Below are 15,108 nucleotides of genomic sequence, written 5' to 3' on the forward strand. Positions count from 1 at the left end.
GGAACAATCCTTTCCCAAAATGGGGAATGGAGTTCTCTCGGCGTTGCTAGGTCGATTATGGAAGGAGTGCGAGTTCTCTACAGCAGACAACATCTACTGAGGTTGCACCGATTGAGAACCCCCTGCTTGACCGCTAGATCTAAACCCGAGTCAGTGTCTGTCTGCAGGTGGTTGACAGCCGCACATGGAACACCTCGTGGTGGATCACCAGCCCTATCTGACAGGGTAGTAGGGATGTCAATCATCGATTATATAACGGTCGTACATGGACGGGGGTGAATATCTGGAAAATAGCAGGGATGACATGTTCAAAGGTTCCTGCTACTACCAAGAGCATAGCTATATTGGAAGCTATCTGCCTACCAAAGAATTCGCAGGGCCGTCTTGGACCATCACTCTGCCTTGTTAGGTATCTATGTCCGTACACACATTCGTACAAAAAGTAGATCATGATAATTACACGACTATCCCAGCCAATATTCGCAAAGGGGGATGAAAAAGAAAATGTACAGGGGACAAATCTATCAACAAAAGAAAAGCAAAGCCCATGACAGCAATCCATCACAAACAGAGTCAAATGCAAACTCCAGACCCGGGTCCTCGCCAAAGATATCGCAGCATGGAAAAGAGAGGGACCAGTAACGGCTAGAAGATGTGGGCAAGCAGACCCGCAGGGCCGCAGAGTACGGGTCATGCTATACTGTTGGCAGAGGGGGAATCAACCATGGGGTGCCAGCCATCAGCAACCAACTCCAAAAGACAGACGCAGGAAAACGAACGTATAAGAACCCTATCAGGTGCATCAAGAAACAGTCAAGCGAACGCTAGTAATCAATCAAAAGCTGAAAAGGACGGGAAACGAGTGCAAAGCAAGGGGAAAGAACATAGTACAACGAACGCCACATAGACCATTTATACAGCGAATGGAAGAAAAGGGATGTGGGAAAGAGGAAAAGTAGAAGGATGCTCTTCACCAAGTGAAAGTGTCATTCAAAGCCCAGCCCAGCGGTTGCGAAGGCCTTCGGACCAACATTGGTAGAGGACATCCGACAGCTGCTTGGTGTGCTCCATTCCAGGAACTTGCTGGCCCGGTAGGCTGGCTAGCTGCGCCGGTTGCAGGTTAGGCTCAACCGTAGCTGTCGACTGCCGCCGCTTGTGGCTTTTTAGGTGTGGGTTGTTTTGTGCCAAAATTAATCGAGGCTTCTGTGGAGATTCGGGTGGTGGAGCTTGTGGAACGAGACCTGACAGCTTGGTGTCACTGGACCAAGAAGTGTTAGCAAATCGTTAGAAGCAGATGGTTGGGGAAGAGGACAAGAGCGCTAATGGAGGACACCAGTAGAAAACCAGAAAAATGGAAAACAGGAGGTAAACAGAAGAAGAACCACTTACGCTTGAAGCTTCTCATTGGTGACCCTGAGGATGTGGAAAAGTCCTTCGGGGTCCACCATTTCCAGGTCACTCCAAGCTTCTGCCAGCCGCGAAATCGCCTCGCGCTTGTCTTGATCCCCAGTTGTCCCCAGAACTTCTTGGCAAGCCATCCCTACAGCTTTGCTGTACGCCCGACGGCCTAGAGACGCCTCTTTACTGTTCCCCTCGGTGGATATGGCGTTGGGACTAGCATTCTCCCCATTGCTGGAAGAATATGGAGGCGAATAGTGACTGTCAGTTGCGTTCAGCGGTGCCTTGTCGGAAACGCGACGGAATGGGCGGACTGCCGATGGACTATTGCCGAAGGTCAAGTCAACTCCGAGGGGCTGTTTGAAACCGCTGGATCGTCGCTTTTTTTGAGGTCGCTTGATCGAAGGGATCCGTTCGGGAGCCGGAATGCGCCGCACTGTCGAGTTCGGAACCTGCTTAGGTGCAACGGGCGGGCTGTTGGAGATGTGCAAGCTTTCCATCATTTCGGAAGTTTCGGAGGTCTCGTCGTATACAAGATTTTGGCTTTCTGGCTCACGGAATATGTCTTCCGGGTCCTCGGCTATCTTCATTGTCGGTGCTCTAACGGTGTCGAAAACCCAATCGTCATCGTCCTGCAAGTTGGTCATCGTGTTTCTGCCAAAGTTGTTTTGTTAGTCGACGTCTCATCAGAATGGCCTAGGAACACGCACAGGGATTCGGCATAGTATTTGACATTGCGGCTCACGCCTCGTCCTGCATCCCAGTCTTGCTTCCGCTGGATGAGTTCCTGTAACGCTTCAGTCTTCCCCGCATTGCGAATAAATTTGTGCCTCAAGAGCTCCTTCGCGCTGGGTCTCCGGTCGGGGTCCTTCGTTAAGCACTGCGAGATGAAATCTTTAAAGGCACTACTGTATTCGTTGCCCTCCAAGCGAGGAGCGGCCTCCTTGGGAATCAAAAAGAGCACCTTCATCGGGTGGGTACTCGCATGCGGCGGTTCCCCATTGATGATCTCGATGGCAGTGATTCCTAGAGACCAAATATCTGCTTTATAGTCGTATCCAGCCTGCTGGATTACTTCTGGTGCCATCCAGAACGGGGTCCCGACAAAAGTATTTCGCTGTGATTTGATATTCACCAGCTGTGCCGCCACCCCAAAGTCCGCAAGCTTCACTTTCCCGGTATGCGAGAGGAGTACGTTGGCCGCCTTAACGTCCCGATGGATTTTGCCTTCGCTATGCAAGTATTCAAGGCCTTGTAGCAGCTGTTGACAGATGATCGCGACATGGGCCTCGTTAAAGACCCCGGGTTTCAGCTGTATCCACATTAGCGATGGATCCTGCATCAGACAGGTCGGTTTGCTTTTACCAGATCGAGACACGATCCTCCGCCCAGATATTCCATGACAATCCATAACTTGTGTCCTCGAAGAAAGCTCGCTTTGTACTGTGTCACGTATTGACTAGCGCATGTGGCCAAAACGGAGATCTCTTGCTGAATCTCTTGGATATCATCTTCGCTCGACTCGAGATCAATCTAGTCATGTGTTCTAGAGTCAGTCTTATTGCTTTTCCTGAAAACCGGATTGCATATCGCGTTCACGTACGTGTTTCACTGCAACAATCTCCCCCGTCGCTTTTTCAATGGCTTTGTATACCGTGCCAAAGCTCCCACCTGCAACAGTCGCTCGCATCAGTTCCTGCAATTGACCACGATTCCAATTTATCGAACTCACTTCCCAACTCCTCCAGCATCTGGTAATGATTTGCCATATCGTCCGCCATGGTTCGCGAGAGATCGGTGTCGCCTACCCAATTGTCCTTCAAGGGCGATGCAAAAATGGAAAATGAAAGCAAAAATACAAACGACGACCCACGCAGCCAGCCAGCTAGCTATGACCAAACAGTCAACCTTTCAAGCTGAGCTGGATAAGTCGCATGAAGCGACTTTTGGGCAATCGGGGATAGATCTGTAGAGTGGAAACAGTGGGTGAACCCAAATACTAACAGATCGCATCCGATGGTCGAATCCGCACTTTCCCATGGTTCGCGGGAAACAACAGGCCGTAGCGCATGGCAACCGATCGAGTCTGTGCGAGCCAAGTCCCACCCGCGCAGGGGCCAGTGATTATGTCATCTTTACTGCCTCAGGCATGTACTTTCTATATACCACTGACGTTCTATGAATTCTTCAATTCGTGGAGTCTATTCCCTCGGAGAATCTCATCTTTCCAGGAGACTATAGAACAGGATGCTCAAACTGGCAGCACATGTTTTGTTTATGTCTTAATTTCAACGCCCCCAACTAGGCAGCAATTATATGATGGAAAAGGACGCCTGACGAGGCTGACACGTGTTATACCTTTGATATAATTATGTGGAAGTCTACTCTGTAATCCACGGTCTTTGGTTTATGAGAATATTGAAAATGCTGTGACATAAAATGGCTGCAATTACAGACAAGCATCCCCAAACAACATCTTCATCTATCCTCCACTCCCAGCAAGCGCCAACCAGACGTCCACGGGCACTTACCATCCCTCTACCGGAAGGCATCAATGAAACCCAGGTAATTGAGAAAGTGAGAGTCCATCAGCAGCCGCAACAGCCTACTAGTCTCATGGGAAAGGTCTTTCAACGTAACCAGAAGGCAAAATGTGAACCCAGCATCTCATTTGTGGTCAAGACGGTGACCCAACAGACATACGATCAACAACAGTCGCCTTTATGTCGGCTTCCATACGATGTCCGGCTGAAGATCTGGGAAGCGTGCTTGAGTGACCACCGCTGGCATATCGGTTGTGAGCCTACCAAACTCCGACTGCTGGGTCTCGAATGCAATGGTTGTCATCTGGCGACGGACCTTCACTGCCGAATTGATACGGATATGAATGGGCGAACTTTGAGAGGCAGGTTGAAGGCCGTTGGCCGGCTGTCGTTGCTGCAAGTGTGTCGGACGGTGTAAGATAATGCCCATTCGCCTATCTATACATGAAAAGGCCGCAGGACTTTGTTGACGAATGCAGGTACTCTGAGACTGTCCCTCTACTATATAAAGACAACGTCTTCGACTTTAATGATATCAAAGACGTGAGATCGATGTCGTACTCGGTGCCCTCGTCACGCTTCAACCTCATTCGCACTTTAAAGCTGGATTGGACGCTCGAGAGAATGTCTCGACGAGATACATACAAAATGTTTCTTCGCCGATACGACCTTTGGGTGAACGACTGTGCGATTCTGGCAAATATGAAGGGTCTGACTAATTTGTATCTGTGTCTTCGTGGAGAGCAGCTAAAAGAGGGCAAAGAGCTGGATGCTGTATTTTCACCGTTGGCCATGATTTCAGCTAAGATGTTTGAACTGTGGCTGCCGGATACCACCAGATGGAAAGAAGAAGACATCCCGTCGGAGCTATCTTCTCGACCGGCGTTTAAAATCCGTTTACTTACCTATGATGAGTTGATTCCCCCGCCGGGGGTTCCAAGTAGTTGTGCGGATGGCACACTTCGAGATACCTGTCTTCTCGGTTCATTGGTCATTTAATAATGCCATTGGCTGCACCACGCTAATCTCTAAGTATAAACATGATTAGTTCGGCCAGGATCATATTCTCATGAATTTCTTCCATAGTGATTATATTTTCTCCCAGTCTACATTCGTTCTTTAGACAAGAAAGACATGGACAATGTAACACATTGTCAACAATCAACTGACATAGACCGTCATAACGTATACCACGCCAGTTGGTCTCCCAGACTTAAAGCAACTCGTCTACCTCTTTGGCTGATGGGAGCTCAGATGTATCCGTTAGACCTGCAAATGTCGGTCTGGAAGATCCAATCCACTTTCATGCGTCAACTGATCACATCCCCACTTCTGGTTTTCCCCCCATCTGTGACCATACCCAGTAAGTAATATGGACTCCACCGTCCGCACGTCCAGGACACGCAACATGCGCTACGCGATATACCGTAACATCGAATCAGCTCAAGACACCGAACGCAACCAATGACCAGACCAGGGTACTGCCGGCCAGGATCGAGCAAAATCCTGCTATCCCCGATGACCCTGAGACCGAAGCAACCATTTGCCGAGAGCTGGGCAGACTGATCATGCAGCACACGGCAAGCTCGGAAGCCATGGATGTTTTACAAGCCGCCAAGATTGCCGTCGATCCTTTGATAGCTATCGAGATCTAAGACCGGGTACGCCACAGTCTCGGGTTGGAGATCAACTTGGCGGAGATAAATAGATCAGGAACAGCTGGAGTACTTGCTACCATCGCCACTGAGCACCTTCAACCCAAGTACCATGCAAGCGGCCGAGACAAGGTGTGTTAGATCTGACATAATTCATAGTGGAGCTCCTTTATCAGAGATCGTAGCTCTTTGTTGGCTTGGAAAATCTCGGGCCAATTGCAGCTTATACAGCTGAGCAGTTGGAGACAGTAAGCCTCGCCCCGTGCGACTCTGCAGCCAGCTGTTGGTGTTACTCGGTCCCGTAGCTGTGGCTGTGGGCGATGTCTCAGGATATGTGATTGTTCTGGAATTGTGGCATTTTCCATGCATACACCCAGGAGTATGAATCATTATAACGGATTCCGGTTTTAGCGACGACCCATGTAATTTATCACTAACTCTGTATTATGCATGGCTCATCTATAACTTTGCGTATCTATTACGTCCTCTACATACATGATCTATCTTGTGATCACAGGAAGCTCCTTCACTGCATGCCACAGGACACTATATCATCTTCGCATTGATCTTTGTTTTTGCAGGATTAGCTCTGATCGAGAGCGAGATCCTAATGTATATATCTATCTAATCAGAGCTGTGCTTTAATCAGAGCTGTGCTTCATAAGTTATCCCTCATATGCAAGGGTCTACCTACCGATCAATGTGATAAATATAATATACCAAGATGGGATCTTTGCGCGCGGTCGGATTGTGGAGGAGTTGAGAGCGTAAGGCGAACTCTATTCTCCGTATCAACCCTAAAGTCATCCGTCTACCATGGCATCTTTCTACTTTCAGTCTTCACGGCCTAAAAATTGACCCCATACTGATTATTATAGAGGAACATGTATACTTATGGAAGCTCAGTGTAAACACAAAATTATATCTAAGTTCTATATTATTCACTATTCCACTAGTTCTGCTCTCAGACCACGCTCGCCAGGCGGCCGTCGAATTGAATTCTGGCCAGTTGGCAGATCACTAAAGCCCATAAAGGTTAACGAGGGATCTTCAGGCACGCCGGTCGCTTTCAGAAAACAACCCCCCTATCCTCCAATATAACCCGTATATATAGTTTAATGTCGCACTTGTTATCGAGCGACTTATGTCCCAAAAGTGTCGTGACACTTATTGTTGGATGTAATCGCTGTCTTAGTGCGTCATGGTATCAACCCCTCACCGGTGGGGTTGACTAGCTCTCATAAACAGCAAAACTAAAGCATCATTTCGTTTGCTCCATCTCCACCAGATAATCACTCTCATTATCAACCTGCAGAGGTTTCCATTACTCAGTGACCACACCACCCGATCCGGTTTTGGTCCCGGCGTTCCCAACCTTGAAACGTAGGCCCAGAAGAACGGCTGTTACGTCACTACCGGGTCCCGCAGCAAAGCTCAAATTCAGTAAAAAGCAGAGCTCCCCCTCCACACCATGTCCTCCGAAGAAACATACCCTGAAATCATGTCGAGCATTGCTTTAGTCACCGGAGCGACCGGTCTTCTGGGCCGACAAGTACTGAATACCTTCAAGCATTCGGGATGCTTGGCTGTCGGCCAGGGTTACTCCAGAGCTAACCCCCCAACCATCCTCAAGGCTGATCTCGGAAAGCCGGAGGAGATCAGGGCTCTGCTGGATGATGCGAAGTAAGTAGTTTTAGTTAGCCCATACCACCTCCGGCTTATCTATGTCTACCAAGATATAGAGAGTCGTTTTGTTTCTTGCTTGCCGTGCTCTTCCGTGCTAATCATGTACCCTCCAGGCCTCAGATTGTCATCCACTGTACGTTGAGACTACCTCTCAACCCAACCCACAACAATGTATACTAATTCCATGGGAATGAAGGTGCTGCGGACCGCTCTCCCGATTCGTGCGAAAAGAACCCCGAGCTCGCCCGCCGCATTAACGTCGACGCCACTCGTGTCCTCGCCGAAGAAACGTCGGCCCGGGGAGCTTTCCTGCTGTACATCTCGACGGACTACGTTTTCCCGGGAACCGAAGGAGATGCACCCTACGAAGCTGACGCGGAAACGAAGCCGCCGAACCTCTACGGGCAGCTGAAGCGGGATGGGGAGATCGCCGTCCTGGAAGCGACCAAAGAGACGGGGCTGGGCGTCGTTCTGCGCGTGCCGGTGTTGTACGGCGCCGCCAAGGATAACTCCGAGAGTGCGGTGAACACGCTGATCGACACGATCGAGAAGGCCCAGGATGAAAACGCGGGCATCAAGATGGACGACTGGGCGCAGCGCTACCCCACCAACACGGAGGATGTCGCCCGAATCTGCCGCGACATCGTGATCAAATACCTCAAGGCCGTCAAGGAGAAACGGACGACCAAGCATCTGCCCAAGATCCTCCAGTTCTCGTCTGAAGATCGCATGACCAAGTATGAGATCTGCGAAAAACTGGCTGAGGTGCTGGGTTTGTCGCTCGTCGGGATGGTCCGAAACAAAGAAGGCAACGATCCGAATGCGTCCGTGCAACGGCCGTACGATACCCACCTCTCGACCAAGGGGCTCCAAGACATGGGGATTGATGTACGGACAGTGAATTTCGTGACATGGTGGTAAGTTTCCTCCTGCGAGTGACTTGGCGCTGCATAGTGGGCGGGGGAGGCTAATGTAGGGATACAGGAAAAAACACTTGGGAGCCTACAAGAAATAAGACTCAAACTGGGTGAATCGCCACAGCACCATGGAAGGGAAAACACTAGACAGGACAACAAAAGTTGATCATCGATGTTGCTATTGATACACAGTTTACACACCTACCAACGAATGCATAATGGGCCAGAATAATCATTCCATTCTCTCTCCCCCCCCGTCCTGGACTAGCCAGTGATCATAAGCTCCAACGGAAAGCATAAATTGACTTGGTGGCATTGTCTAAGAGGTGGGTACCCAACCGGCGTGGCGTGTGGCTTGTGGCTTGTGTATATCGACTTGACCCTTTTTGATTCTTCTTTATATTATTTGATTATCCCTTGTTATATGGCTATATCCTATGAGATTTTGTTCATGGAAAAGACGGGTGGTTATAGCCCCACTGGACGCTTCGAGGCTGGTGTATTTAGTTAACCCTGGTAATCAGGCTAACGAAATGAATGGGATGCAGGAATGGATCTCACCAAGACTTGGCGCTAACTAAATCCTACCAACTTCCTTCCCTTAGTGTTTGTTGTATCTGGATCCCACGCCACTTAGGTTGGTCGCAATTCGCAAGTCTGGCCGTTAAGCAGGTTTTCCTCTTCCCCGGAATCCTCTCCCGGATTGGACCAAAGTTGGTCTGGACAATTTCCCTAGAGTCTTGACCCTTTCTCATCATACTTGCCCATAAATTAGTTAAATTCCACTACGCCCGCTCCCAAATGCGTCAAAAGGAAGAGAAAAAAAAAACCAACCGAATTCTCTCACCCCCTTGCCTGGATCCAGGTGCAGTTGCTGCAGCCTCCCTTTCTGTCGCTGCACGGCGCGCATTTGCAAGAATCAAACTCCCTTTCGTTCCATTACACAACAGATCTCTTGCTCCAGTCTCCACTCCTTACTAGTCTGTCCACCGCTGGTCGACGTCTCCGCACATTCCATTCAGCCCTGGTCAAGATCTGTCGTTGTTCGACGCATTATATCCCTTGGTTGGGCTTGGCTTCCGGATCTGACCAGAGAGAATGAAGTGATTAAACGCCAGTGAAACATACCTGCAGGCTTTAGGGGGGGGTGGAGAATACGAAGGCCCGTCGTTATTTCTATCCAATCTTTCCGCTCTCGTTGTTTGTTGGTGGCGACGAACAACGAGCCAGCGGTCCCATTTATTTGCTGTGCACCCTCGACGAGATTGGGTTGGGTGGGATATACTGGACAGTCGAACCTGATTAGGCGCGACGTGGACTGGTGGGGAGGTTTTTTGCTCAAATAACCCCCCCTTACTGTGCTACAACTATACGGGATTGTTTGAAAACGGCGCGCCTCGCGTTACCATGCTTTTGGTACCTTGATGAATATCACCGTTGAAAGGACAGCATCAAGATGGCCAGCGAGAAACAGGACAGTGTGGGTGGCAGCCAGGGTGGTGGCCCCATGAAATTTTCCCGCTACCGGTCCGTGAGAAAAGCCGCCAAACAGCCACCGGTGTCTCGTGCTCCTAGCGCCGCGGGCTCAGGAGCCCATGCGCCCGTCCCTCAGGATGATTTCGCGACCGCTTTGGCCTCGAACACCACCATTAAGAGAAGTATGTCGCGATATCGGCGTCCGAGAACATCCACTTCGCAATCGACTCCCGATCCACCGCCTCCCCTTCCGACCTCCGCCGATCGAACGCGAGATCTCGCGCATCAGGGACGTCCCCGTGGTGACACTGTTGACTCTCCCGTCCGCCGGCGCTCTGCAGGACGTAGCGAGGACGTGGGGTCCAGAATTGCTGCAGACAACAAGATTGATTCGAGATCGGCCACTGAGGAGAGACCGTACCGTGGTGGAGACCACAATAGGGCCCGCGCTAATAATGGCGATCATTCTGCAACCGCTCGCGATCTGCATCGACAAAATGCGATGGATTGTTTGACTGGAGGGGATCAAATTTCCTCGGCGTCCACTTCGGCGTTTCGGAGACCAACGGTGCGACTGAGGACTCGTAAGAATACAGAGAGCGAAAACGAGCCCGATGACGATCGCAACCATGATCGGACTCGGTCCAGGCCGTCGAGTCAAGAGATTAAAGCGGGTCGACGACGGTCGAAGAATCAACAACCAACACCGCCGTCGAGGAAGCCACCGAATGCTCTCTCAAATGATCAAAGTGACAGCGATGCCGCATTTAACAGCCCGGTCGAATCTGGCGCCTTGAGCCGGTTTCCTGGCATCGATGCGCCCGTTTCTGCCGTGAATTCCGGCGAACGGGCAGTCCATGTCCAGTTCAAGAAACATACTTTCATACTAAATGTGGTCCCATCCACATCGGCCCAAGACCTTTTGCTCTCCGCAGCAGAAGTTTTGACTGGCCAGATTGACCCTCACAAATACATATTGGTAGAGTCCTTCCGAGAGCTTGGGCTGGAGCGACCGCTGCGCAGATACGAGTACATCAGAGATGTCATGAACTCGTGGGCAAGTGATGGAGAGAACCGGTTGATCATCGTTCCTCCCGCCAGCCTTGATGCCTTGTCTATGCTCGAGTCTCAAAGTGTCTCGTCTGAACCACCTGCGGACGTGACCGTACAGATGTACTACTCGCAACGCCCGCGCAAGTGGGACAAACGCTACGTGACCTTACGGTCGGATGGGCAGATCACTGTCTCCAAGAAGGAGCGGAGCCAAGATCAAACCAACACCTGCCATCTGTCCGATTTTGATATGTACTCGCTCACATCAAGTTACTATGCGGACAGCGTGAGGCCGCCGAAAAAGGTCTGCCAGGCAGTGAAAAGCCAGCAGAAGTCAAGCATGTTCTTGACCACCGAAAAATTCGTGCACTTCTTCTCGACCAACCACAAGGATGTCGCGGAGACCTGGTACAAGGCAGTTCAAGCCTGGCGCAGCTGGTACCTGGTGACCAAACTATGCGCCGGTAGGCCGGAAGAAAAACGGCAATCCCAGATAGACACGGATGACGCCCGAGGTGGAGTGAAGTCGCCCCCGAAGCCATTGATGAACCCTTTCGAGAGCTCTGACGAAGGAATGGCTTCGTCTTCGTCTCAAGATCCCTCGAAAGCAACGACATCCAAGCAGCTGTTCTCGCGCAAGAAGAGCGCTCGGGGCCACGGACCACCTCCCTGTTCTCTCCCAAAGTCGCTCGCGACAGATGCCGATACGCCATTATCTCAATTGTCTGAAGCGGCTCCTTTTACGTCTTCAGGTCTGTTGGGCCGAACCTATACGGTCCGCCAACGGGCCATGAAAGAGCGGGAAGAACAAGAAAGGAGGGCGAATGAGGAAGCGTTTACCCAAGGCCTTGTCGGGGCCATGAGCTCCCGTCCGTCGCACAACTCCGCCAGCGGACCCAATAGTCGGTCCAACAGCCGATCCAATACGATGACGTCGGCACATGCCCCCGATCATGCGAGTCTCATGAAACGCTCCCAGTCCGTCAAGAGCAAGCCGCTAGTCGACTTGACGCCGGTCTACCAAGAGCCACCGCAGCATGCCCGCAAAGGCCGAGCCGTCACGGTTGACCCCGGCATGCCATTAATCGGCGCCGCTACGAGCCGTGATGGCCCGCTTAATGCAATCACAATCCCACCGGCAACGACCTGGAAACGGCCAACTATCCCTCCAGTCCCAGAACTCCCGTCAGCGACAACAGCAGACTGTCGAACTCGCAAGCGATCCAACACAGCCCGCAGCGTGAGCAACCACCCTCGACACCACCAAACATACACCGCCCCCTCTTCCCCCACGTCTCCCATCGACAGCGCCCAGTACCCAGGGAAGGAACCCTTCATACCAAACAGCCTCCTAGCCCGAACCGCCCAGCTGGCCGTGACACCAAGCGGAGCGCCAATCGGACACGGCGTCGCAACGGGCGACCGCAACGCGGCCAAACCCATGTTGGACATGACGCCGCAGAGCCCATTCGCGGAGGGTAGCCTACTGCACGGTCTATGAGAGGTTTGCACTCAATCTTATCGATATGTCTTCACGGGAACAGGAGATTTCCATTTGTCGAGCTTTGGGCGGAGTTGGGTTTGGATCGGATCTGGGTTTTGTAGATGGACTTGCATTTTGTGGTTGTTTGTTTCGTCCCATACCCATATACCAAGTATTATGGAGTTTGTCTTTTGTTTCATTTTTTCGATTTTTTTTCGATTTCTTAACTTTGTTTGTGTCCATTTCGAAATGACTTTTGGCCTTTTTCTTTTATTTTCATTCACATTATGACAGTTAGTGAGGATATAGTGTCCACCATATCAAGAAACAACTCCATACACATGGTATGCCTACGTAGTAGACCTACTTTACTTCCTCACTGAGCTCCACATATATAGCTACTACATCCCTCTTCCCATAACCCACACCATCCTCGGACATCCGCCTAGCCAGAACCCAGTCTACATCCCTGACTTTCTTTGTTGCGCTTTTTATCCAGGTTTCGGGACGGAGGCTGCGTATGCGGCGTGCATGTAGTGTTCGAGGATCATGCGCGCGATGTATGGTGAAGAAGCGAGATGTTCTTGTCGCTGGTACTTTCCGTTGTTTCACTGTGAGGGACGTTCGGTGTGGTCGGTTGAGTGTTGTGGGCAAAGTAGACGTTTTTCTGGGGAAGCGAATATATGCGTCTATATTTGTTGAATATCCTGGGCCTTGGTTGATGTCGAAGCTCGTTGTCCGACGTCTTTTGTTCATTTGAGAAGGTATTCGTGGTGGGAGTCAGACTTCTGGGACGGAGAGTCGCTGGTTGGCGAAGATAGTACACTGGACCTGGGTTTGCTGTTAGTTGTGCTGGTTAGTTTGGAAGAAAATGACATGTATATATGCAGTGCTGCAAATTAGTGTTATTATCATCCGTTTCTTTTATCGTATCATCATCTTGACAGTTTCGTTTTAAGATGAAGAACCAGATCAGACTCTGAATGACAATGGCACACTAGGACTCAAATGATGGTGTTTAATCTCGGGCGGAAGACTCGATCGGGTCTGTGACGGCTGACTCAGCAGCCAGGCCTTTTGTCCGTTAACAGTTCACCAACACTCGTCTCTATCAAAGCATTTTGTATATAATGAGAAGAAGGAATTACATAATTATATAAAGAATATATAGTTGAATAATGAATCCATCCATATTCTAGTCATAAGAGAACTTAGATAGTACCTATATATGTCCTCAATCAAGGAAGGCAGTTTTCGGGTGGGCTCGTCCAATCAGAAGGCCGCTGATTCCGATCGCTTGTGGCTTAGTGAAAACTGAGCCTGAGGGTGATGCCGGCCCTCCGACTTCAACCTCCAATCTCCATTCTGGCCGAAAATCCTCACCACACCCCGTGTTTTCCTCCCCCCCTCCCCTCCCCCACGACCACCCTCCCTCAGATCTAGCAATTGGTCGGCTGCAATTGCTTCTCTCGCCATGTCTCTCTCTTCCGCTTCCAGCTCTCTGCTGCGCGCCTGCGCCCGCCAGCAGCTCCCCACGACCTCCCGCGCCGCCGTCGCCTCCTGCCAACAGCGGAGGGGAGTCTCCGAGGCCTCCAAGTCCTCCTTCCAAAGCCCCTTCGGCTCCTCCGAGGAGTACTCGTCGACCCTGAAGATCCCCAACTTCAGCAAATACTCTTCCAAGAAGTCCCCGCGCTCCAACCAGGTCTTCTCCTACTTCATGGCCGGTTCTCTCGGTCTGGCCTCCGCCGTGGGCGCCAAGGCCACTGTTCAGGGTGAGTGATTGGATTATCGTCCCAGGCTTATCAAGAGGAGGATTGTGGGGATACAGTTGCAATTGGTGGTTTTGGACAATGGAAGGCGTCACATGGTGGACGCACTGGGTTGGGAGGTTGTTAGATCCCTCGGCTGATACACATCCGTCTACAGACTTCCTCGTCAACATGTCCGCCTCCGCCGACGTCCTGGCCCAGGCTAAGGTCGAGATTGGTCTCGGTGCCATCCCCGAGGGCAAGAACGTATGCTATTCCTCTCGTCCTTTGTCCATCCGCCGACAGCTCGTCGCAAATCGTTCAGGGTCCAATAGACTGACTCCGTCTACAGGTCATCATCAAGTGGCGTGGAAAGCCCGTCTTCATCCGCCACCGTACCGCGGATGAGATCAAGGAGGCCGAGGATTACGACTGGAAGGCCCTCCGTGACCCCCAGCCCGATCAGGACCGTGTCCAGAAGTCCGAGTGGCTGGTCATGCTTGGTATGTTTCTATTATCTCGTGACACTTTACATCCCACTGGTGTTACTGTTCAGCAACTAATACACATGCCCTACAGGTGTCTGCACCCATCTGGGTTGTGTCCCCATCGGTGAGGCCGGCGACTACGGTGGCTGGTTCTGCCCCTGCCACGGTTCCCACTACGACATCTCCGGCCGTATCAGGAAGGGTCCCGCTCCCCTGAACCTGGAGGTTCCTCAGTACAGCTTCCCCGACGAGGAGTCCCTCGTTATCGGTTAAACGCATTCGCATCGTATCACCGCCCGTCATCCGGTTGCTGAGCGACGATTGACTGAACGCAAAATGGAGAAGGGGTTGAGACGGAGGAAGTGAGGGAGAGACCAGAAGGTTTGTTTGTTTTTGTGGTTTTAGATGGACATCTCAGTGTACCCTTTGTCAAGATTATAAAGAGAACTTTGTTTTAATATGGAACCGATTGATCACACGTGCGACCAAAAACCTGAACCTGTTGGTGTCAGTTTTCAGTACCCTTCGACAACAAATCCTCTGCTCTGCTCTGCTCTACTTTACGACACCTCAGAGAGAGCCACCCGTTTGTTTAGGGACTTTCTTTCTTTTCTTTTTTTTTACTTTTCTTTTCTTTCCAAGTCATAGACTTTTTCCACCT

General features: G+C 50.9%; 5 protein-coding genes across 5 annotated transcripts; 4 read left to right on the forward strand and 1 right to left on the reverse strand.

Moving 5' to 3' along the window:
* Positions 1-990: 990 nt before the first annotated feature.
* Positions 991-3,179, reverse strand: P168DRAFT_229588 (STE20 family serine/threonine-protein kinase; the record flags this gene model as incomplete). The annotated part of the gene is made up of 6 exons (XM_024833193.1): positions 991-1,258; positions 1,390-2,052; positions 2,109-2,710; positions 2,764-2,931; positions 3,002-3,069; positions 3,131-3,179. 6 exons carry the CDS (start codon positions 3,177-3,179, stop codon positions 991-993), a joined length of 1,818 nt encoding a protein of 605 aa, XP_024697289.1.
* Positions 3,180-3,837: 658 nt separating this feature from the next.
* P168DRAFT_301345 (uncharacterized protein) lies at positions 3,838-5,596 on the forward strand (the record flags this gene model as incomplete). The annotated part of the gene is made up of 4 exons (XM_024838516.1): positions 3,838-4,355; positions 4,394-4,881; positions 5,116-5,304; positions 5,340-5,596. The coding sequence occupies 4 exons, from the start codon at positions 3,838-3,840 to the stop codon at positions 5,594-5,596; spliced, it is 1,452 nt and encodes a 483-aa protein (XP_024697290.1).
* A 1,471-nt stretch (positions 5,597-7,067) lies between these two features.
* On the forward strand, positions 7,068-8,203 carry P168DRAFT_278258 (dTDP-4-dehydrorhamnose reductase family protein; the record flags this gene model as incomplete). Its single annotated transcript, XM_024835677.1, has 3 exons — positions 7,068-7,279; positions 7,339-7,415; positions 7,479-8,203. The coding sequence occupies 3 exons, from the start codon at positions 7,068-7,070 to the stop codon at positions 8,201-8,203; spliced, it is 1,014 nt and encodes a 337-aa protein (XP_024697291.1).
* Positions 8,204-9,655: 1,452 nt separating this feature from the next.
* Positions 9,656-12,229, forward strand: P168DRAFT_314757 (uncharacterized protein; the record flags this gene model as incomplete). The annotated part of the gene is made up of 1 exon (XM_024839826.1): positions 9,656-12,229. The coding sequence occupies one exon, from the start codon at positions 9,656-9,658 to the stop codon at positions 12,227-12,229; it is 2,574 nt and encodes an 857-aa protein (XP_024697292.1).
* A 1,386-nt stretch (positions 12,230-13,615) lies between these two features.
* rip1 (ubiquinol--cytochrome-c reductase catalytic subunit RIP1) lies at positions 13,616-14,920 on the forward strand. Its single transcript, XM_024833058.1, has 4 exons — positions 13,616-13,983; positions 14,138-14,226; positions 14,312-14,462; positions 14,539-14,920. The coding sequence occupies exons 1-4, from the start codon at positions 13,686-13,688 to the stop codon at positions 14,718-14,720; spliced, it is 720 nt and encodes a 239-aa protein (XP_024697293.1). The 5' UTR covers positions 13,616-13,685; the 3' UTR covers positions 14,721-14,920.
* Positions 14,921-15,108: the final 188 nt, after the last annotated feature.

Source organism: Aspergillus campestris, assembly GCF_002847485.1.
Source record: "Aspergillus campestris IBT 28561 chromosome Unknown P168scaffold_1, whole genome shotgun sequence".
In the NCBI taxonomy this organism is placed as follows: Eukaryota; Fungi; Ascomycota; class Eurotiomycetes; order Eurotiales; family Aspergillaceae; genus Aspergillus; species Aspergillus campestris.

Excerpts from the sequence above, each read along its gene's own strand:
- rip1 (XM_024833058.1), top strand. The coding sequence starts at position 13,686 with ATGTCTCTCTCTTCCGCTTCCAGCTCTCTGCTGCGCGCCTGCGCCCGC. Across the intron at positions 13,984-14,137 it reads CGCCAAGGCCACTGTTCAGG|ACTTCCTCGTCAACATGTCC; the intron begins GTGAGTGATTGG and ends ATCCGTCTACAG. Across the intron at positions 14,227-14,311 it reads CCATCCCCGAGGGCAAGAAC|GTCATCATCAAGTGGCGTGG; the intron begins GTATGCTATTCC and ends CTCCGTCTACAG.